General features: G+C 33.9%; 2 protein-coding genes across 2 annotated transcripts in view; one reads left to right on the forward strand and one right to left on the reverse strand.

The window, feature by feature from the left end:
* The window catches only part of heph (polypyrimidine tract-binding protein 1 heph), an 862450-nt gene extending 856969 nt beyond the window's left edge, over window positions 1-5481 (reverse strand). Inside the window, exon 1 of the mRNA XM_074175763.1 lies at window positions 5455-5481. Within this exon, the coding sequence (XP_074031864.1) occupies window positions 5455-5466 (12 nt within the window). The 5' untranslated portion in view covers window positions 5467-5481. The remainder of the gene's footprint in view (window positions 1-5454) is intronic.
* The window catches only part of LOC141482444 (uncharacterized), a 69775-nt gene extending 44357 nt beyond the window's left edge, over window positions 1-25418 (forward strand). The window contains exon 5 of the mRNA XM_074175766.1: window positions 25105-25418. Within this exon, the coding sequence (XP_074031867.1) occupies window positions 25105-25143 (39 nt within the window). The 3' untranslated portion in view covers window positions 25144-25418. The remainder of the gene's footprint in view (window positions 1-25104) is intronic.
* Window positions 25419-25762: the final 344 nt, after the last annotated feature.

The following is a 25762-nucleotide window of genomic DNA, read 5'->3' on the forward strand; positions in this document are numbered from 1 at the left end:
AATTCTATCGGCCTTTTAGCTTCGGGATACTGGACAAAAAATTCACTGCCGTTTTGATTCCTGAGATATTTTGAACTACGTAATACGCACAACAAACTCTGGTTATAACTTGAAAGTTGAAAAAAGCCCTAATAAACGCGTGAACTTCGTTTCTGGGCCCATAACCTATTGAGCAGAAAGGGAAACGGAAATATAACAACCACGCTTTACTGTTCGATCTCGACTTGCTTCCAGAAAACAGGAAAATAAACATTGTTGGCAATATAACAATTCAATACTGCCAACAACATAAATTATCAGAGTTTGATGTCCGAAATCAACAATTGATTCTCAAAGAGTGAATATTACTTTTCCGTCGACTACATGAAAACCCCACAAAAAGTTACAGTTGCTTCTCATTATTTACGAATTCAAATGATTGAATTAAAGGATCATTTTTTCGTTATCCACTAGACAAAACATATTCTAGTTTCCACAACAAATCTCCAAACACAAGATAATTATTGCTCGAACCCGAGGCCGTTCAAAACCAAATTCCAAAGAAAATAAACAAACTAATTTACACGGAGTAAACCCTCGGATCATTTGAATCTATATACGCATGGATTTAAACCTCTTCCACGGCTTCACAGATTCGGATTGAGCGAAAAGGCTGGCTTTATTGAATTCAGGATAAATCAATGAAATACCGGGATTTTTAAACCAATGAATTTATTTGGAAATGCATACTGAAGAAAATGGTCAGAAACTGATGATAAACGAAGCCATTTGTTCGGAATTTAAACGAAGTAATGAATATTATTGTCAATTAAAATTTTCATAATTTGATCGGATATATTTCCTCTATATTTTTTCAAAAAAATCATTCTAGCTTTATTCATAAATTTTGATATTATTATATTATACGAAATATTGCTGCCCCACTAAAGTTTTTATTATTATTGCCTATACAGAAAAGAAAATATTGTTACCTGATTTCAAAGAATTTATTCAGTTTCTCAGGGTTTTTGAAGCTACAAATATATATAAAAATTTGTGCACCCAGGACATACACACATTTTTATATCATACAAAAATCACATATACAATTGTTGAATAGTTTTTAAATCGAACACTACAAATACTTGTTAACTAAAAAACAATTTTTTTCACTACTAACCTGAGAAATTGCTATTATTTACTCTATTCCCCTAATGAGAATTAATATTTCTCACCCTTGGTAAATAATGATAATAAAAAAACACCTAGGTAAATAATGTGAACAATTCTATAATTTTAAAGATATTCACAGAAACTTTTGTTAACTTGATTATCAACTAGAAGTAGGAAATTGAACTTAGAAAATACGCTTGAAAATTATAATTGATTGTACAATTGTGACAAATCATGTGTATTCCAGCATTTCCTGTATTAATGAAACTAACATTTGGACCAGGTAAATTCACTTCTGTGTTACAAACAATCCTCGTATTTTGAATGCATTCATTACCTTTCTCCACTAAATTATCTTCAGCATAGACGTTTTCTAATACAGAATCTTGACTTGCAGAAGAAGTTATATTTGAAGCTTCATTGGGTAAATTACATTTTTGAACTAATTCGGCGATTCTCTTCTTATCAGCTATTGATTCCTCAATATATCCTTCAGCCACTGCAGCCGACTTCCTCCCACCGTGCCGTTTCAGGCTTATTAAGTCTCCTCCGTTTTCTGCGAGAAATGTTACCGAGCTACGTCTTAGAGAATGACCAGTATCACACTCAGGATTTTCTAATTCGAGATAATTAGCCACGACATATGGTATTTTACTAATAGTATTGTGTCCAATATTTTGTTTAATATGTTTACGGTATAAAATAAATAGTTTTGTAATGTCAGTTGGTCTATTAGCTAAGTATTTTTCAATAGCATAAACCCATTGTAGCTCAACATGATGTTCTGTTTTTTGAATTGAGAATATTTATTATGATAATATCATCGCAAACATCTAAATCGTCTAGGAGCATATTGCATAATTCATCTGTTCTGCAGGCACCGGCAACACCAAATACCATAACAACCTAAATATTATTCCATTGAAAAATGTAATAATGAAAAAGTATACCTTTTTTGGTAAATATTCGTCATCAGGAGCTTCAACTATAAATTTGTCAATTTCTTCCTTTATAAATACTTTTGATTTCTTAGGTTTTTAATTACTGTTTTTTCGTTCTGAAAATGCTACAAGCTTGAAAAATTTTGAGATGTCAATATTTTCTTTTATTGCAAGTGTCGATTTCAGCATTGAATAATTTGTCCACAGATTTCTCTTTGAAATACGCTAATAAAACATTTTCTGTTACTATAGTAATTTTCCTTTCTTCACAGCATGTTTTCAGTTGGTTACATGCATTCATGTACAGTCTCTTTGATTTTTCTGGCAATAAATCACTATTTGTGCTAGCTGCCACCACTCGTAACTTCAGGCGGGGTACACATCATCTCTAAATCATCGTCACTTGAATTTTCACCCATTTTTCAATTAATGATGAAGTTTTACTCATAAAGATCTTTTAACTTCTTCAAAATGACATCTAAATTTGAATTAAAATCGCATTTGGCAAACTGACAGCAATAATCATTGTACAGTGTTTGGTTGTCATGGAAACCTCGGCAAACGTTTTCATGGCCTAAGTAGATGTTGCGCGCTTATCATCGACATCGCGTATTCAACATGGAAACTGTACCGTTGTTTCAATTTGACATGCAACAATTCATAGCTGCCTTGGGTTATCATATAACCAAGGAAATTTTTTCCTCACTATAATGCAGAATTGAGAAATTCTAAGTTCTGAACATACAGAAGCGATGAGAGAAGTGGAACATTGAAATATATCTAAAATGCAATGAGATATTTCCTAGATTCATATCAAAATTTGACACATGCCAAATTTTTGAATAAATAAAGCCAGTATGATTAGAAACACGCTCCACTCTACTTGATAATAAAAATGGGTCACTTGATACATTTTGTTCCTATGAAATTTGCTTTATTAAAAAACTTCAAATATATTCCGATATATTCAACAAATTGTTAGAACATTACTAATGCACAAATTAAAATTGTTAATATATCAATGTTAGTAGTGAAAAAAATTCTATATATACCTCGGCTGAGAAAGCTATTATTTACCTCGCACATTATATTCCTCGGCGCTACGCGCATCAGTATAAAAATGCTCGGTAAATAATAGCTCACTTCTCACCCTAGGTATAATATACTATTATATAGCCCAAAACAACATGGGCTTTCATATATGAAATATAAGTATGGTAGAATGAGATGCGACATTTCATGTTTTTTACTAACTTGATTGTACAATAGCGCAAAAACACAGTTTATTTAAAATCAAGTCTTGTTTGGTAAAAACATCTACAGTTACAACCATAATGGAAAACATTTGTAATTTATTCGAAACGTATATGAAGTTATATTAACGCGTTGAAGATTCACAGATAATTTTATTTTGTAATAATATGGCTAATAAAATGGGTATCGATAAATAGAAACATTCAATTCATTCATGTCTGAAGTTTGCCAAATTGTTGATATTTTTGTTGAAGAACTAAGAAAACAATTTTATGCGGATCAACCATTTTATTTTATATACATGGTTGAAAATGTATTGAATGCTATTTCTTTCAACTATACAGCTAGCATAACTTTTGAACACTGCGAAGATTAATTTCATCAGAATTATCAATACCATGCATTTCAAAAAAAGCTTACACATAGTCAGACTCAGGCTGCATATCAAGAAAATAACTGTACTGATACGTATTTTAGCACAATAAAAATCCTCTGATAGGTTACTTGATCAAGAATCTGTTTTTTAGGAAATTATTAAAATTATTAACGATTCTGCATGAAATAAAAAGATGTAACAAGTTAATTACCGTCCAGAGCAAGCGATCGTGAAAAAATAGTATATGGCCAATGTGCAGCTTCTGAAAAATAAGATTTTCGATGCCCTGCAAACTTTATTGCTTGTAACAAATTTTGACTACATACTCGTCAACAGCGGACGAATGTGGTGAGGAAAAAAAACAAATTAAAAATTTTACGCAAGCCGTTCAATTATAGAAATTCTACAATATCTTGGTTTCTGTTTTTTTTTGCATACAACTCTCCACAATAAATAAAGCTATATCAATAGGACAAACGGCAAACTGAAAAGTTCACCCCGAAAAGTTACTGCATAATATAAAGCACTGAAGAGTCCAACTAGTCAGTACCCACTACAACTTTAGTGGTCGACGTTTCGGAAAACATCCTTTTTCCATTTTCAAACTTTCCCCTCAATTGTGAATAGCCTTAGGCATTTCTTTTAACATGAAGTGTTTCCGATTTTTCCCGAACGGAGATATTGAGTATGAGTATGAGTATGTTGAAACTAAAAACTATCTTTATTTATATATAATTAATTTTTTTATAACATTCAAATTTAAAATATTCAAATAGTAATAAATAGGAACAATTTAGGGAGGTATACTTATTGAATGTTATGAATAATAACACAAATAATTGCTCCTTTTTTTGGGGGATTCCCATATTTTTTGTAAAAAGATGGAGAAGTAGATATCCGAAACATTTTTTCCAAAAATCAATGTTTTCTAGAAATATACCTACCCCTCTAAATTTATAAAAAAATCCTATTGATGGAATTTAATCGAATGAGCGAATGAATGTCATTACATACTTTCATCGATGATATAAGTAGTAGATTCAACTCATTTCTGACATAAAGTCGTAATTTTATGAATGAGTTGAGTGCTTCATCTTATGATGTTTCCGAGATGGGTGCTGAAAAGGTAATAAGGCAAGTATCTCATTCCGAAACATCAAAAATCCACCATTGAAAATGACAGTGTTCCATGTACGTGAAATTTTACCTCTTCCATATACTATATTTATATTGTGTAGCAATCCTATAAATGATATCTGATTCAATTCCATAACGAATGTTTGGAGTACAAACCAAATAGGGAAAAACTTTTTTTGTATATTTCAGTGTCGTATATTTCGAAAGTAATATTATTTCGTGTTATGTTTGTTTATATGTTTGTTCATGAATTTATGGTTATATGAAAGTAGTTGTTTCAAAAAGGCTTTTTCTTCCAGTTTATGCCTGATAGTTACTTCTTTGCATGCTCTTCGTATATTTGTATAAATATTTTTTTTAAATTGACTGCTTTCATTCTTCCTTTGGAAGATACCCACATGGAGTAGTAGAAGCCAAAACCTTTCCTTCTCAAAAATTAATCTCTCCTATTCAATTCAAACTTCAATGTTATGATGAATAATATGCACAACATTGATATAGGTACATATTATTTCTACTTGAAACAAGAAACACGAAAAATTAAAAGGCCATTAGATTCGAAATGTGGAGAACAACAGGGTATGCAATAATTACCTCATATTTCATAATTTATTTCACTGAATCCGTCCGGATTGGCAACAACTTCTTACCTGAAACAAAAGAATCCACTTATATATTTAATTTTCATATATTAGTGGGGTATTAAAAAAGAAGGGAATATTTAGTTTTATTTTTTGCGAGAGGGTTCAAAATTCCTATATGGTGGCAAACATGATGGGGGTCCGTCTTCGAATAGTTCTGATTCCAATTCCCAAGAAGCGGACATATAAACTTCGAGTCCCAACCTTGAATGTCAATTGGCTATTAATTTCCGAAGCGATATGATTATTATCAATATTTTATTGAACGAATCGAAAATTTGGAGTTTATACAACCTTGCTTTTCGTGACCTGATGATCTCTGACTCAAAAAATATCGGTGAAGGTATAATAAAAAATAAATATGGTGAAATTATTACAATTGAATGCAGGTAATGAAGTGTAATTGTACGTTTTAAATGAAATTTAGTATATTTCGTGTTTCCAGTTGAAATTTCTAGTCTATGTTATCACTTCTCCAGACACTAGTATTTGGATCAAACATATCACTTTCATTTTCATTTGACTTTATCATAATATCTTCCATAATTACCTCATGAAGTGGTTCTTTTCTCAGATACAACTCCTCGTTAATTTTTATGTGTTCGCAAAGCGATTTCCATTCACGGACAGAGCAATTTTCATATGACTCTACTTCTTGGAAAAATCGCCATTTTTTGAGCGACATGTTGCTCAACATTATATATATAGATATATATGTATATATACACACTACAAAAGTGTGTTTTTGTAGTGTATCCTCAGTGAACATGAATTTCCACAAAATAAACAAGTCGTCAATCGAAGAAAATTTCAATATTGAACAGGCAGTTGATACAAAACTATTTTCACTGCCCGCATTAACAATGATTAGCCTTTGTCCTTCAGAAATTAGTTTTCAAAGATCTACATTTGTGTCATTACAAGCTCAACTATTTCTTTTCTGCTGAATATCCGATTTCTCTATTGAAACTTTTCGGTTTGTTTCAATTTTTTCCACACAACTCCTATTTTATTCATAATTTTTCATAAACTATCTGAAAAGTTAGAATGATTATTATTCTCTAGAAACTTTCTACAGGTACGTAAAGTAGGCACTCCATTGTTAGTTATTGTAAAATTGATTTTTGGAATGATTATTATTCCCAAGAAGTAATTTCTTTGTTCTAATTTTGTGCTATGGATAAAAACTGTGGTTCTATCATTGTATGTAACCGAAAATATCATTTGTAATTTTTCTTCCATAACATTCAATGAGTTTTCTACTGTAACATTTGGAAACACACTAAAAACATCAAAGCTTAATAAGTTTATTCTCAATAATAATAATAATAATAATAAGTTTATTCTCAATAAATTCTCAAAATAATAATAAGTTTCTTAAAATAAAATACAATAATATAATAATAGTGCACTTTTATTCAGAGATATTTCGAATAAACAAGTATCCACTAAGGCAGTGCCTGTGCGTGGGTGATTTACTTATTCCAAATATTGACAATAATTAGTTCACTTCAAAATAGGGCTCAGTTGCATTTCTATATGAGAGTTATATGTATAAAATCATGTATAATTCACTAAAATGTTTGTGACATAATAAAATTGTAGTCAATTTAATAAAATTAGGCTAATGAGCCTTACACATAATTATTGAAACATAAATATCATAACATAGGTAACGAACATCAATAATCAACAAAATAAAATATATGGAATATTCTAATATTCAAACAATGAATGGATAGCCTTACGTTCTAAAGAAAGAATATAATGTTTAGTCTTTTTTTTGAAGGAGTATATGTTTGAGACTTCTTTGTTTTCCGTCGGCAAAAAGTTATAAAATTTACTAGATAAAAAAGAATGATTTCTCTGTCCTATTTTCTTTCTGACTGGTTTCGTTTTCAGAGAATTATTCGCTTTCAGACGAGTTTGGTAGTTATGGCTGATGAGTGGGAGATTAAATCTGTTTTTGAATTGTCTTATCACAATTTTATAGTAATAAAGCTGACGCAAATCAAAGACTTCCGTTTCTGCAAATAGTAGGTCGGAGGAATACCTCATTGGTTTGGATGATATAATTTTCAAAAATCTTTTTTGTATTACTTCAAGATTCTGCAAGTGAGCATTCGTTGCTGCCCCCCAAGCTAGAATACCGTAAGTAAGTCGTGTTTCCACTAATGATTGATAAAGAATTTTGAGATATTTGAAATCCAGTATTTGCTGAAAGAATTTGAACCTGTATAGGAGAGAACGTAGAGTTTTACAGACTTGCACCAGGTGTTTATCCCATCTAAGATGACAATCCACTATTATGCCCAGATATTTCGCATTATTGACTCTTTTAATCGTAATAGTTTCATCCGAGCTTATATCAATTTGTAACTTATCGTAGTCCGGGAGGCCACTGACGTAACAAGAAAATGGAACGAAACAGGTTTTTTCATAGTTTATTGAAAGTACTTTTTGTCCAAAACATTTAATTAAATTTGCCATATCTTTTTCTGCTTTTTCTTTCAACCCGTCCCAAGTATCATCCTCATACATAACGACAGTGTCGTCTGCGAAACTGGAAACCGTACCTAAGCTATTGAAGGTGAGTATAGAGTTTATGTAAATTATAAAAAGTATTGGACCGAGTACGGTTCCTTGTGGTACTCCACATCTTATTTTTAATTTTTTACTCAATGTTTCGTTTATTCTAACACATTGTTTTCTATTTAGAAGGTAAGTTTTCAGTAATTCAAAAGATTTTCCTCTAAATCCTAGATCTTGCAATACTTCTAACAATTGCGTATGATTGACCGTGTCGAAAGCTTTTGCAAGATCTAAAAAAACACATAGGGATGGATGGCCTTTATCCAACTCTTCATAGATTTTGGTTGTAACTAAGTGGATTGCATCTTCCGTAGATTTACCATCTCGGAACCCAAATTATCTATTTGAAATAAAATCATATTTTTCTATATACTTCATCATTCTTATTTTTATGACTTTTTCTAGTATTTTTGCTAAATTACTAATAAGAGAAATTGGGCGATAGTTACCTGGGTTCTTTTTACAGCCTTTTTTAAAGAGAGGCTGGACAATGCTGTCTTTGAAAATTGATGGAAAATGACCCTCTATTAATACTTTATTTATAAGTTGTGTCAGCGGACTTGCGATTTCATTTTTGATTTCCTTCAGTGTTTCTGATTTGATTCCATCAATTCCTGGTGCTTTGTTGGATTTGAGGGAATCGATGAGATTTATTACTTCATTTTCATCTGTTGGATGAAAAAACATAGAATGACGGGAAGAATATCTACTCAGAGGAGGATTTTCTGGAAATATTACCTGCCTAGCCAGATTTTCACCGACATTGATGTAATAATTGTTGAAAATGTCAGAAATTTCTTCCTTATCAACAGTGAGATGTCCGTTTTCATCAATGATTTGATCTATTCCTTTATTATTTTGATTTTTATTCAATGTTTTTATTGTGTTTCATAATGCTTGACTACTATTTTTATTATTTTCAATTTTTTGTCTGTAATAACTCTTTTTCCTGCTTTTAATCAAACTATTCAGTGTATTCCTGTAATTCCAATATTCTTCTTTGGAAACTGTGTCAGACATGTTATTTCGGTACTTTCTAAATAGTCTATCCCTTTCGATAATGGACCGTATTATGCCGTCGGTTATCCAAACTTTTCTTTTAATGAATTTGTGTTTGATTTTTTTATGTTTTGTATTATCCTCAATTTTGTCCTTCAACACATCGAGAAAGAATACTGTTGCATCGTCTATGTTATCAATCGACACCAACTGGTTCCAATCGAAGTCATGTAAGTCTCTTCTCAAACCTGGATAGTTGATACATTTTATCATTAGTTTAGAGTGGTTTTGCTGAAAATCTTTATTCATTTGTATTTTTGCCATGATAGTGTAATGATCTGTTATGTTTGTTTTCATCACGTATGAATTAATATTAGTGTTTTCTGATTTTGATTTGATAAAGAAATGATCTAAGCATGTTCCGCTTTTTGGTCTTGTCACGTTATTAATGTACGACATGAAATCAAACTCATAAAGTGTATTCAAATATTCCGCTGCCACTTGATCTTCTTCTAAAATATTTATATTTATATCGCCCGTGAAAATATGGTAGCCGCATTTTTTAGATGCAGTTTTTAACAGATAGTCCCTAAGTTCTATGAGGAAGTCAGTCACATTATTTGCAGGCGATCTGTAAATAGCTGAAATCAAAATATTTTGTCCTGATTTAGATTTAACTTCCATTTCAATAGACTTGCATCCTCCAATACTTATTATTGAATAGTTGAAGTCGTAGCCATTTTTAATATAAACAACTACGCCATCGTTTTTATTAACATCACCTTCATTGTAAATCATATCATAGTTATCCAAATTAAATATTTCCAGGCAGGGAAGTTTGAACGTCTCTGTTAAGATGATACAGTCAAACTGCTGGTGAACTTGAGTTAGATATATTTTGAATTCATCCAAGTTTTTGAAAAGACTACAGATATTTTGATGTATTATATTAAATTCAGGAATATTTTCCCGTTGCTCTGAAATTAAGTTAAATTCACTGAAAGTAGTAAACTCTTTGGCTATTTTCATTTTATATTCGTAATCGCGAATGTATGTGTTCATTTTTCGATAGAAAATATTCACAACCAGTTAGAAATTTCGAGAGTGCATGCTTTAATTATGGGACGGAAAACAGTTGAAATATCATTATTGCACCTAATTTTTGTTTACTGACCGTGTTCTTGGCTTCTCCTGTGGTACTTTCTGGGTTGGAATCAGTTGAATCGGTTTCTTTGTTGTTGGGGCCTTGGGGGTACAGGGAGCTTTTAGTTGTTCCAAAGTTGTTTTCTTAATAGTTTCGACCGTGGGAGTGGAAGGTGCACTGCTGTGTTTAGGTTCCAATTTTTCTTCTTTTTCGAGATCTTCAATTCCATAAGCAATTCCTTTCACAATAAGTTTGTTTCCTTTTATATAACTGTCTTTATATTTCTCCTCTTGCTTAGCAAGCAAGAGATGTTTCCTCAAAATTTTAAATTCCTGTCTTTGATTATGGGTTAGATCATTCGATATGGAAATATTTTTTCCTTTCAACTTACTGCAATTTTTGAGAACTTCTCTCTTCTTTGAGTTTGAGTTGAATTCGATTTTTATAGGGCAATTGTCTGATTTTCCCAGTGGATAGAAATCACCAAAATCACTATCTTTTATATCCACACCAAGTAATTCCTTAAGATCCCCACACAAATTTTCTGCCGTAATCTCTTCACGCTTTTTATTTAGCCCAAATATCAATATATTTTTCTTATTTTGTATCCTTTTGAGGTGTTCTACTTCTTTAAGTTCACTATTTTCGTTCTCAAGTTTGGATACTGTATTTTTGAGTTGTTCTATTCTCAGCAGAAGTCGGGCCTCACTAGCTTCAATACAGTTTTTTATGTCGATGCGGGTATTTAAAATATCTTCTTTAATGTTTTTGACCGCAGCATCCAATTCTAGCATTTTAAATTTTGTCGTTAACCGTAGTGTATGGTCTCCTCTACAAACTGACTGTGGTTCTTTTATATGAATCGTTGTTTAGGTTTTTTGTTGCTGTAAGAATTCTTGTTTGCACTGATAAAGGTGTGAGTAATAGTTGACATTCAGGTGAACATACGAACGTTTCTTATATATCACGAGGTAGTTTCATCATGCTTTTAACTATATATCAACTTACAATAATACTATTTTGAAAACAATGCAAAGGGTTCAATGGAAGGTTCAAATCTTTCTAAAATACCTTTTTTTCAAATGCTAGTCTTCTTACAAAATTGTTTTTCATTAAATTGTGTTTTGGATTTTTTAATCCTAGATGGGTTTGAAGTATTCTTTTTATCCTAACAAATTTTTGTTAGGAGATCGACTCCGTGTGTCTACCCTCTGGGAGAGTTGCCTGTTACGCTAATGGATATCAAAGGATAAAAAGTAGCTGAGCGCGAGTACGAACTGATAACGGAAAAAAGGCTAGCAGGCGATGAGTAAGATGGGACAGCGTTTGGCATGGTCGATCGGGGAGAATAAGTTTAATATGTATTGGTTGTGGTTGCGGAATATTTCAAATAAAACATTATATTAATCAGTTTACTTTTGATTCTTATTATTTTACTACAAGTCAGAAGTGGGATAGTGATCTACGTGAGAGAAGGTAACAAAGCTGTTAGAGGCCGAAAATTTACAATGCCGAAAGGAAAATCAAAAAAAAGGAACCGACGTATTTCCACATCATCATCATCCAGTGATTCTTCGTCGGAAGTAAGGAGGTTAAAAAAAAAGTTGAAAACAACTCAAAGAAAATTGAACAGAAAAACCGTGAGTAGAAACATTTATAGTAGTCTGAGTATTGATGAATCGTTGATTCTCGAATTCGATCCGGCATGCCAAGTCATTGACTCTGTGAGTTGGGTAGGGAAAGTTGATAAACTGAAAAATATATATCAGTGGGACAATATGTTAACTGTAAAATTGGCAACTAGCAGATTACGTGGGAATGCGAGGAAATGGTACGACTCTTTAATAGAAGAGTTTTCTTTGTGGGAGAATATGAAATCATCTCTTATCGAAACTTTTCCTAGTGATGTTAAATTCGGAAAATTGTTTATTGAAGCTGCAAACTATTCACATGAGAAGGGACAAAAACTGAATGATTATTGTTTCGAAAAACTTGCCAAAATTAAAAAACTGAATTTAGATATCAACGAGACAAATATCATTGATTCGATTATTGAAGGTATAGGAAATGAACACATTAAACTTTCCGCTAGGGCAGCTAAGTTTACGTCTATAGGACATCTGGCTAATTACCTGGACAATGCAAATAGTATAGGGCCTACTACAAGTATATATAACAAATCATTTCGCCGTGATATGCCCGGTACATCGAAGAGTTCTTATTTTGATGATAAAAAAAAATATGCGGAGTTTTCAAAAAAATAGCAGAGGAGAATTGAATAAAAACTTTGTGAAAGCCATACGTTGTTATAACTGCAAGGGTAATCATTTAATGAGAAATTGTCCAAAACCATTAGTTAGATGTTCAGTTTGTAAAAGAGCTGGACATTCACATCAACACTGTTTGAGTCGAAATGAAACAAAAAGCGAAGATGTAAATTCTACTGAGTCCAAGAATTCAAATGTGTTTTTGAAAACTGCGTATATAAATAATTGTGCTTTGAAGAATTGTTTAATTGATACAGGTAGTTCGTGCACTTTGATAAAAAAATCTATAGCTGGAAAACTTAAGCTGACCCTACAAAAAATGCGTGAAGGTATAGTTTTGCGCTGCTTTATGGGTAATATGATGTTATGTGATGAATTTGTTCATATAGATTTGAGTGTAGATGAAGTTTCATTCCAAGTAAATGTATATATTGTTGAAGACAAATTGCTGCAATATGATGTCATTATCGGCTGCGATTATTTGAATAATGCAGATATTGCCATCGTTAAAATTGGGGATTCCATCGTCCTTAGACGAATTTCCTCTTCAACCTGTTGTGAAATTAAATCAATAGCTCCAATATCCGTACTAGATGAAAGCACGATAAAAATCGGCGATGTAACTTGTTCTGAAAAGTCGCTTTGCTTTGAATTATTGAAAACTTTCAGAGATAGAATAGCGTTTACGTTGAAGGACCTTGGAAAAACTAATATCATTCAGATGCACATTAGATGCAAATCCGAAGAACCAATTGTCTATAATCCTTATCGTATGTCAATTCAAGAAAAGGATATACTCAATGGGTTATTGCGGGAACTTCTTGATAATGACATTATCAGGGAGTCTAGTTCTGCATACGCTAGCCCAGTTCTTATGGTAAAAAAGAAAACAGGTGATTATAGGTTATGTATAGATTATCGACGCTTAAACTCTGTTACTATTAAGGACAAGTATTCTTTGCCGCTCATAGACGATCAGATAGATATGTTGGGAGGAAATAAATACTATACGGCTTTAGATTTGGCCTCGGGTTTTTATCAAATACCAATGGCAGAAGACTCAATCGAAAAGACTGCTTTTATTACGCCATTTTCACACTATGAGTTTTTGAGAATGCCGTTCGGGCTCACTAATTCGCCGTCCGTTTTTCAAAAATTGATAAATACTGTGTTGAAAAATCGACTTAATAAAACGGTGTTTGCATACATAGATGACTTGATAATACCTTCCATTAGTGTTGAACAGGGAATCGAAAGGTTAAGAGATGTACTAAGTGATTTACGAGAAGCTAACCTAACACTGAAGTTGAGTAAATGCAGTTTTTTTCAAAGTAACTTAAATTATTTAGGACAAGAGATTAGTTATGATGGAGTTAGGCCAGGTGAGCAGAAAGTGATGGCCGTTAAAAACATGAGATCTCCCAAAAACGTTAGAGAAATTCGTCAATTTCTAGGCCTATCAGGATACTTCAGAAAGTACATTAAAGACTATGCCAAAGTTGTGGCACCTCTTACACGACTACTTAGGAAAGGTACACCATTTCTGTGGTCGGACGAACAAGAAACAGCTTTCAAGGACGTCAAGGTAGCATTAACGACCCGGCCAATATTGTCTATCTTCGATCCAACGCTGCAGACGGAACTGCATACAGATGCAAGTTCTGTAGGTTTTGGTGCCATGTTGTTGCAGCAGAAAGACGGGAAGTCCAGGGTAGTTGCCTATTTTAGCAAACAAACGAGCCCTGAACAGAAACATTATCATTCCTATGAACTTGAAACTTTGGCAGTTGTACTAGCCTTTCAAAAGTTTCGAGTATATTTGATTGGTATTCAGTTTAAAGTTGTCACAGATTGTAATGCACTTCGATCTGCATTCGCAAAAAGGGATCTCGTACCTAGAGTCGGAAGATGGTGGTTACAGGTTCAGGAGTTCGATTTTGAGGTTATCCATCGACCTGGATCGAAGATGGAGCACGTCGATGCACTTAGCCGCGCTCCGGTTGAGAATTATATTGATATCATGAGTATCGACGTTACCGAAGGTGATTGGATTCTTGCTGCTCAATTGCAAGATGATCAGTTGAAGATAGTTAGAAGTATACTACAAAAGGGGGTTATCAATAGAGACACTAAGCAATATTTTGATATGTATTTGTTGAAGGACGACAAAATCTACAGAAGGATGGCAAATGGAAAAGCTTTGTGGGTTGTTCCTAAGTCTTCACGATGGCAAATTTGCAAACTTTGTCATGATGATTGTGGGCATTTTGGATTAGAGAAAACGTTGAAAAAAATCAATGAAAATTATTGGTTTGCTGGCATGCGAAGGTTTGTAAAAAAAATATGTCAATGCTTGTTTGAATTGCCTCTACTACAAACAGAAAAGCGGAAAAGAAGAAGGCATGCTACATCCGATTGTAAAGGCTCCAATCCCATTCCATACACTACATATAGATCACATAGGACCATTTGTAATCAGCAGTAAGAAAAACAAATATATATTTGTAGTCGTAGATGGGTTCACAAAGTTCTGTTTCGTCGAAGCTGTAAGAGATACTACCACGAAATTGGCTGTAAAAGTTTTGCTGGATATAATACACATTTTTGGAGTACCGGTCAGAATAATTTCGGATCGAGGATCAGCTTTTACTTCAAAGACTTTTGCAACATTTTGTAGTACCTACGGGATTAAACATATTCTTAATGCTGTAGCTACTCCACGTGCAAATGGACAATGTGAGCGATATAACAGAACTATTTTGAATGCTTTACGTTGTACTGCGGCTGGTGCCCCCGAAAGCAAGTGGGACAGCTTTATTAAACAGGTGCAGAGTGCTATAAACTCCACGTATAATAAAGCAATAGATATGTCCCCTATGGAAGCCTTGACAGGTTGTAGGGGTAAAACTATGGCGGAGAGCAAAATTTTAAGAGAAGTACAGCAGGACTTAGGACGAGCTGAGTTACCTTTGTTGAGGAAAAGGGTTCAGAAAAGACTAGCAAAGGATCAACAGGATCAGAAAGAAAGGTATGATCGCAGGAGGGCGAAAGCCAAGGTATATTCGGTAGATGATGTGGTAATGGTGTTGATAACAGATTCTCCAAGTACCGGTTCCAGTAAAAAGCTTCTACCAAAGTACAAAGGTCCATTTAAAGTCACTAAGGTTCTATTCAATGACCGATATGAAGTTCAAGATATGAGAGAGAATTTCATATGAGAATGTGTGACTGTTGAGATGGGTACAATATATGTGCAAGGCTCAATCACATATGAGAATGTGTGACTGTTGAGATGGGTACAATATATGTACAAGGCTCAATCACATATGAGGATGTGTGACTGTTGAGATGGGTACAATATATGTTCAAGGCTCAATCACATATGAGAATGTGTGACTGTTGAGATGGGTACAATATATGTACAAGGCTCAATCACATGTAGGTGTGTGTGTGTGACTGTTGAGATGGGTACAATATATGTGCAAGGCTCAATCACATATGAGAATGTGTGACTGTTGAGATGGGTACAATATATGTACAAGGCTCAATCACATGTAGGTGTGTGTGTGACTGTTGAGATGGGTACAATATATGTACAAGGCTCAATCACATATGAGAATGTGTGACTGTTGAGATAGGTACAATATATGTACAAGGCTCAATCACACATAGGGATGTGTGACTGTTGAGATGGGTACAATATACGTACAAGGCTCAATCACATATATGGGTATGTGTGGCTGTCGAGATGGGTACGATATGTGTACAAGTCTCAATCACTTATAGGATGGGTAAATTATAAGTACAAAGCTCAAAAAAAAAAAACTGAGGAAACTTGTGGTATTTTATGAAATTAAATATTTTTCTCTTCTTATAGATGAAACTGCTGAGAGTTCGCCTGAGGACAGGCTGAACGGTAGGATGGCCGAATGTTAGGAGATCGACTCCGTGTGTCTACCCTCTGGGAGAGTTGCCTGTTACGCTAATGGATATCAAAGGATAAAAAGTAGCTGAGCGCGAGTACGAACTGATAACGGAAAAAAGGCTAGCAGGCGATGAGTAAGATGGGACAGCGTTTGGCATGGTCGATCGGGGAGAATAAGTTTAATATGTATTGGTTGTGGTTGCGGAATATTTCAAATAAAACATTATATTAATCAGTTTACTTTTGATTCTTATTATTTTACTACATTTTAGTCGCCCTCTCTGTTTCTTTTTGTCCCGCTTTTGGCCTAGAAGATTCACTGTTATTTTTCTGGTTAAAAGTTTTCTCAAACGCGTCTTATTCAGTGATTGTTTGTGTCTTTTTTTTTAATTGATTGTAGCTGAAAGTTCATCTATTTACTATCAAGTGGTTCTTAACAATTTTTGCCTGTTTTTCTCTAGCCCACTTCAAATGTTTGTATAACGTTTTTTGTATTTCTCTCTCTTCCTCAGTTTGGTCGTTGGTAATACTTATTCCAGATCCATTGAATTTCACTATGTTCTGGAAGAGATTTAGAGATGGAGAGATTTATTGTTTCTGAGGAACTCAATGATTACTGGTCTATTTCTCACCTCACACATTGGCCCAAGTCTGTATTTATATACAACGTGCTCTTCTTCTTTTTGGATGCCTAGCTTTTCACGTACCATTTTCGAGAAAAATCCCACCGAGTGTTTGTCACCGAGTGCTTGTCTTCGGGTATTTCATAGATGACAATATTTTTTTCCTTATTTTGCTTTGCGTTGTTTTCAAATTTCTTACAAGAATTATGTTCTTAGTACTCAATTCATGATTTTTTGTTTCCAATTCTGCTATTTTATTTGATTTGCTTTTCAACTCGTCTTTTATTTGCTTGATATCTGCTTTAATTTCGTTATTACTTCATTATTATCCTTCAACAACGTTAGTATGCTAATTTCTCAGAGCACAACTGAATACACTACACACTACAACTATCTAAGTTGAACAGATTCGAAATTATAGAGTCACTCAAAAAAATTATACAATGTTCGTATTTTATTCAAGTTGAATTCACCCCTACTTTACGATAGGTACGATATTATTGCATGTTACATGTTAGATCTGTATTCGCAGAAAACTCCAGTCCGTTCCTGTTTAAGGAAATAAGCTAGGTAGCACCTATCTTCACCGACAGACGCTTATTAACGATAATACATAAACACGAGCGTGAACATGCATGTAGAACCTTAATAACAGAGGAATTCGTATTTGGAGCCTACGCCATCTGATCCATTTCTGTGACAACAAGGGATCAAAGATAAAACGGAATCGGATTTGAGGTATAATCTCAAAATTGAAGCTGATGTGAAAAGAAAATATTATGTAAGAGGTTATCAGATGGTGAAGCAGATGATGCTGAATATTTTTTGAGCTTTGAGTGAAAAGAAGTAGGACAGATAATATTATCAACGAATTTTGGAGAATAGACCTTTACACTTCCCGAACAAAAATAACATCATCGTTAGTTGTATAAGGAAATGGCCCATTCATCAGGAAGTAACACCCAAAATTTTCCATTTCGAAGGAAAATCGGAATTTCGAAAAAGACTACGACTACTATTGAGACTACTACGACTAATATTGAGACTTACTCCCTCTCTTGACCACGTTCCAAAATGTATATGACTTTTGTATATCAGGAAAAGGCCTTAAAGAAATATACGACATAACTATTCAACTAGTACTGCTCAGTGCATCACCAGTAGTACGTCACGACCATCGTTTATACTCGATTTTGAAAAAAATTCTGACGAAAAATTTGTACAAAATGTAAAACAAGATATAATTATACATGTAGTTTTCACCTTTGATGAGAAGGGTTTATCCAAAGTTTATCTCATGATAACCAAGTCGGGTAAAAATCAGTATCGGAATTACTAAACCAGTTCGTAGTTGAAATAGGCAAGTTTATAAAATCAGTAATGTCTAACGGTGTCTTCATCAGAGATGTTTTTTACCTACTCAGGCTTGTTCTTTAAGTAAAGCCGAGTCCAACGATGCTTTCGTGGTACAACCCATAATCAGAGGCACTGATGAGACCTATGACAGGTCGAAACACCGGTGTCTAGTATTGGATCATGAATGCTTTGCTTTGGGGCTCTGATATCAACAGGTTCTTCCAACAAGGACTTCTGAACTTTGCCAATGGGCTCATTCAGTCTAATTTAGTTACTGATTGAAAATTATGTATTATAAAAGTAAATCATCTCCCAAGTATCCCACAAAATTTTTCGGTTTATATGTCAATTAACAACTGAGCAAGAGCAATTGAAAGTGTGAGATCGCCCGCGGTACATCTTGACGTCACACCAGCCAAACGAGCTTCGAGCGGTGGCAACCGGGCCTGTAGTTGGAGATCATGAATCGCTGCCATCGTCGGATTTTGTTTCATTTGCTGGTTTGAAAACACCACGTGTTACGTATTTTTCAATTTTTTTGTTTTTAAAACAATTTCAAATGTAAGGACCATTATGTGTTCATTAGAAGACAGCTTTAGTAGAGAACTGGGTCACTTGGTTTCTGAATTGATGTCTCAAAACAATCAATAATGCACTGTACGTTATTATAACGATGCAATGTATCTTTTAAGCAGATTTTCCCTAACCTCCTCTACAGCTTTCCATGGAATGAATGTTTTCAAACAAACTGCTAATTTTGGAAGTGTTCTTTTAATGGCAGCAGCAACGGAAGCAGCATCTAAACAAAAATCGTCCGCCAAAATTTTATAAGAGCAATTCAATTTAATTTTCTTCCAAGTAATGTATATATAAATTCTGGGTAACTGCCATTTTTGAGACAAAAGTTCTAGAATAAATAAAGAGTCCCTTGGGATTCCAAGATATACATTTGGAGGTTTCTTTATGACGTGAAGAGATCTTTGCTCAATATTGTTTTTTGAATTCCAGTTTTGAACAAATATTCCATACAAAGAAGAATCTGATGATGTATGAACAGAAGTCCGTCTGATGTACTCGAACTCTCACTGTCCTCGGAGAAGTTAGTCGTAATTTTTTTCCAATACTTTCTGTATTTTTTACTTCTTTAGAACGATATCTTTTTCGGTGGTATATAATATTTACGGTCTGTGTGGCTTTTGATCTTCGAAAAACCTGTTTATTAACTTGAATTCCATCGAAGGTTTTCCTGTGAATCTGCTTCATCAGACATGCTTTGATTTTCAGCGATATCTTCGTTACAAGTATTTAACAATTTTTTTTCCTTTTTTTGAACAAACGGTGGAGCTTTCGATGTATGGGCCGTCGGTCTATCAATCTGGCAATCAAATATATGCGGAATCACGCCTGGTTTCAATATAAATTTTCCCACTTTCATAGTTTTGACATACATTCATGTAATTTTCTAAGTCTTTTCCAACCTAAAATTCAAAGTAGTACTCAGAGTTAACTATAATTTTTTTATTATTCATTATCATTCATACTCACATTAAAATAATCTTCACAACAAAAATGCGTCCCTTCGGCAGATACAAAGTCGGCCCTCCGCATAGCACGCTGCCATAACTTTCGTGATTTTAAGTTACTTGGCAGTGAAATAAACATTTCTTCTGGTGCAGTTACCGAAGAATTCTTGCATTTAGGAACGATGTAACGCCCTTTTTTATCATTATTCATATTCACGCAGTTGACACACGACAGTAAACAATACAAAACTTACTTTCTGCGGCTTAAGCACACGTATTTCGCTTATCCGCCAGCACTCCCTTGTCGCCGAGTCGACTGATGTGATGCCAAGATTGACCACGCCCCGTTTCGGTGAACGCCACATTCAACAATTAATTTGAGGGGAAAGATAAAGAGTGAAAATTCAGATTTTTTGCAGATGTACTATTTGAAACATAAACTTTCAAATAATGAAATAAAAAAAAATTGCTAAATGAGCCCAATGATAACCCATCTCGTTGAAGCTATATATGTCAAATAAATTGTCATTTATTCAGTACATTTTGCCAAATCGTCACAAATGCATATATCATTCAACAACACGTGCAAATAATAAAATTGTTCATCAAAATGGGTATTCTGTTCGAGCAACGTACCGCGCGCTTCGCCCATTCTACGGTCGCCATAATCGTCCTACCATTTCTGATAAGAATGGATACGTGAACGAACAAAACTGTTGAATTTGGGACGATACACATGAGATCCAAGAGTGTCCAATGCATCCCGAGAAAGTCACTGTTTGATGTGGATCGGTCCATATTTCTTTGAGAACAACGTTGGGCACGCCATCACTGTCAACGGCGAACATTATAAGTCGATTATATGGTTTTAACAGGACGGTGCTACGTGTCATACAGCTCACACCACATTGAATATTCTACACGAGCGATTTGAGAACATGGTCATCTCACGTGGAGGTGATGTGAACTGTCCACCGAGATCGTGTGATTTGACCCTGTTAGACTTTTTCTTGTGGGGTGTATGCGAATAAGCCACAAATCACAGTGGTCTTCAAAGCCAACATAATCCGTGCAATGGCATAATGCCATTATTACCTAAGTCTTTCAGACGAATAAAAAATTTGATATCCCACACATATTTTGTTTTATATGAATACTAGTTGTTGCCCGCGGCTTCGCCCGCTTAGAATTTGGTAGTTGTAGTACTAATTAGTACTATGTTGCTGTATAGCTGCTGTTCCAATGTTTTGACAGAATCAGAATCAACGAACTTAGGTGTGCGCAGCGTTATAGAACAGTGCTTCTAAAAAATTATTCTTCATCGCCATCTAGTGGCAAGTTACAGAGCAATTGATAGCTTGAAAACCTTCTCTATGAAAAATTACTCATACATGTCAAGTTTCATCATGATCGGTTGAACGATGTAGAAGTTTATCACTTACCAACCAACCAACCAACTAACAAACTAACAAACATCCATTTTCATATATTAAATAAAGATAGGAAGCGCTCAATGAAAGACCCTATATAATAACGAACTATATTTGAAAAAGACTAATGCAGTAATCCATAAGACACATGCATAAAGGTACTCGTAGGAAGAACATTCCCAAGAGAGTTTATGAGTCATCAGTTATTATATTTCATAACTCACAATTAGTTAGGTGAAAACATTCATTTTTCATTTTATGATATTTCCCTTCAAACCGAAAGTAAATTATAAATCAATATTGTGAAATCAAGACTTTCTTAACTTTTGATATTGGTGTCTGTCGAAAAAACAAATATTGAATAAGAATTTAACTTAATAACCGAAAGGAAAAAAGCCTGACATTTTTTTAAATCTCAAAGTTTTCATAAAGTTGACGCAGTTATCGCTCCAGCTTATCATATAAATAATATAAACTTTAAATCAAATGAAAATAAGCGAATTGAAAATCTGACTTTCATTTTTTGTTTACTTCCTTACAGTTTTGTTACCAAAATTTCAGCACAAACTTGTTTCCAAAGTAATTTTTTCATTTTAACATAGTAACAATGTTACATTTCACAAATAACATTGAGATCAATACTCGGCCGTATCTCGATTCGGCAATAAATCCAGCGATAATTTCAAATAATTCATAGGTTTAAAGTTCAGCAATCAAACTTTTAGTGCCACAAGAAATACGTTGCAACTTTCAAGTTTGAGTGGTTCAATTTTAATCGGATCTATTGAAGTATTAATAGCGTTCAGCGATCGCATTCAGTAAAAATAGATGAAATTTCGAGTCGTCTCCGAAAAATGAAGATTCATTACCAAGTATAATGAATACAAAGTTTATCCATAAACACATTCCCGAAATTTGTTTTGAGTGATTCCTATTTTGCTTTTAGTTACTTTTTGAATTTCATATTCAAGGTATGATTTCTGACTTTGAATTTCATTTTACTGTTGGCAAACAATTTATAAGTCTATCATTCTGGCTTAAGCTCTGAGAAATATTGAAAGAGTAACTATTCAAAAGAGACAGAGATCGAAAATATTCTTGAATGAATGATTCATAATGAATTTTCAGGTAAGGAATTGAGTTTCACATATATTACACAATCTACAAAGTGACATAGATCCATCCATTTAATTCATTTGTTCATTCAATTTGTTTATTGCAGACAAAATTATTTTCTTATTTTAACACTACCTGTATCACTTCAGTTTTCGTTCAAGTTGATATAATCTGCCTAACAACTATATCTACTGTTGGTTCCTTTGAAATATATTTTTTCACGAGTCGTTGAATTCTGCCATTCATTCGTTTTCGAAGAAGTCATCAGAATATCTGGTTGAAAATGAAGTTGCCGTTATTTCTGGAGTGATCTTTCGTTTCAGCATAAACCAAATCATTCAGATAAGGATTATACGAAGAAGGTCGCAAACGTCATCACTTTTCCAATTAAAAAGTACGTCTCTTTATGCCATGCGGAAAGGCGTTGATCAGGATCGGACATCTTCTGTTGACCGTTGATGGCTGTTGCTCACGCAATTTTCGGAATATTTCGTCGATTTCCCTACTGCTTTCCGGATATATCCGGAGAAATCCGGAAAAAACAGAAATTTCGGCTTTATTTTTCGAAAGATTCGAAAATAAATTGCACTTCCACATTGCCACTTTTGGCTTGCTACATTATGGTATCCGACGTTTCGTCTTCCGGCCACCATTATCAACTTTATTTTTTCTTAGGGGTGCTACATTGGATTCTTTCTGTTTTGACAAGAACCAGATTTTACCTTTTCAATGATGTATCATAAGTTATCATTCTTTTTAAAAAAATTGGAGATATCGAAAAAAAATTATTCTTATCATCATAGGCTTTGACTTTGGATGTTTCTATATTTGACTTTCAGTTTGTTACACTCAATGACATTTTGTTATTGCACAAGTCATTGAATTTTTGACGAAAAATGCATGAAAATGAACAATGAAGAAACAAGAGACATGATAAAAATTTATTACAAATACGTTGGAAACAGTGTTAGGACATAAAATACGGACAGTACGACACAGTAGAATGAATATTTATTGAGATATTGATCTATAGAAAAGCATGATATTAAAATGGACAAAACTTCTGATATCAACACTGTCAACACTCATATCGATTTTCAATGCGAGGTAAACACAAACACTCATCGATTTTCAATCCGAGGCAAACATAACCATCCGTACATTGTATTTTATACAGAACAGTTCGCTTCCTCAGATTTTGCAATGAGTTGCAATTTCAGAAATTAAAATCGAAAACGTTTCAGAATATGTATGACATTTTCTTTGATCTTCACCGACCTAGGATGGGACTAGAACAAAACAAAAATAGTTTCAAAACACGTCAGTTCTAAGGTGTCAACACTATTTAAGACATGAAGCTGCATTTTTACTAAGAATCAATTGTTTTGATGAACTGACATGTTTTAAAACAATTTTTGTATTTTACAACAAGTTGTTCTGTTTCCGTCCTGAGAAAAGAAGATAGAAATATCCAATATGTTTTGAAATTCATGAAATTGTATTTTTTGAAATTGCAAATTATTGCGAATCCTAAGAAACTGACTCGTGGTACAGTAGTCTGGACGCAGGAAGCTTTGCTTTACGAAAATTGAGGAAAATTGCTATAAAAATGTTGTTTATTCCAGGATTATGACAGTATGACTAATCATTAATTCAACTTGAGAAACGAAAAAAAATAGTATGAGCTTTCATATAGAAGAGAGATAGCTATCCGTATTACAGTCGTTTGACATTTCACATTATTTACATGCAGTTCATTGGAAAGTTTATTATTTCCATCTCGTCTACCACACGAACAATTATTGACAAAACATGATTAAGTTAACACAGCAAAAACATTAAAAAAAATCATAACTTAAAAAACTACAACATGGCGTAAAATATCACAATCCTAAATTTTCATAAAAACACTCTAGTATATAGTGTGCTTAATTCACAAGAAATTCCTTCAACTCTTTTTCGATCTTTAGAAATGTTTCGGCTTCTGTCATTGCTGATCGAAATTTATCAAATAAATATAGTTATGAGACTAGATGTCGGAATAGGTATTTTCAACTAATGTGTCTTTCTTATCAAACGACGTGTTTAGATCAAATATTTATTTTTGTTATTGTCCATGAGATAGAAAGTTTCGTTGATAAATAATGGAAACACAGTGAAAATGTCATTATTAATAAGAGGTGGTTGAATCCGTTTTGCATTGTACAGATATCTAACATATTTTTTGCAACACAATTACTGAATTAATGAGCTGTTCCCAATATACACCTCGAAATGCCAATCCATATTTCGAATGCAAATCAATTATTTCCCTTGATGTTCAATTATGGGTCATTCTATATGATAAATGAGATGGAGTGTTCTACAAGGTTCCGTTGGGAGGTCCGTAAATGACCGCAATAAAGCACCATAAGAAAAAGCATGGGATTTTGCCCTTGAAACGGCGACGGAATCGACGATTTCATGCTCACTGAAATACACTGCTATCATACAGGGTGGGGCACCGAAAACGAAACAGATTGAATGAATATTCGATCTGTTTCGTTTTCTCCACATAATCGTTGATGATATCAAACAACCGCCGACCTCATAACTATCATCAGTTCTCATTCACTTCCAATATTTCAGGTTGCTGTCGAGGCTAAGGACAAACGAAGGACGAGATGAATTTCTGTTGGACATAGAGCCAACCCCGTCACCATCAGCGGCGGGCGTCTCCCATACCCTACCGTGGGGCTATGTGGTGACGTTCTCTTTGCGGACATCCTGGGGCTCAACATTGAAGTCTCCTCCTGATTCCCCTTTCCACTCTTCCTATACCTATCCTTTTCCTAATCCCCAAACCCACCACTCCCGTATGTGGGAGGAATGTATATAAGTTTTTATTTTTGTAAATAGACTGTGAACAAAATACCTTGGAACTGTAGAAAGAAATTGGTTAATGAAGATTTTGATTTTGATCAAGACGCTAACGACCTGGGTTCAATTCTCATACCGATTTTTTAAAATTTCAATTTCCTATGAAATTTCCAGCCATTCGCCATTGGGAACACGTGACAGCCGCTTGGCTGGGTGGTCTATCTCGTTGAAGTGAAAACAATTTGAATTCTCGGCTGTGCGCGCGGTGGCTTCTGATTGGTCGACTATGTGATGGCAAAACTAAAGGAGTGAGGGTGGTCTGTGCAGGCGCTATCCCTACTGTCTGAATTGTGGATTACGAAATTTGTTGCATAGGCTTAATGCCTCTCGTACTCGGTTAGATAATGCTAGTAAAGACGGTTCTTTC

The sequence above is a fragment of the Leptinotarsa decemlineata genome, unplaced genomic scaffold (genome assembly GCF_025532065.1).
Source record: "Leptinotarsa decemlineata unplaced genomic scaffold, Ldec_3_MD MMD2_tig00001064_RagTag_RagTag, whole genome shotgun sequence".
Classification (NCBI taxonomy): Eukaryota; Metazoa; Arthropoda; class Insecta; order Coleoptera; family Chrysomelidae; genus Leptinotarsa; species Leptinotarsa decemlineata.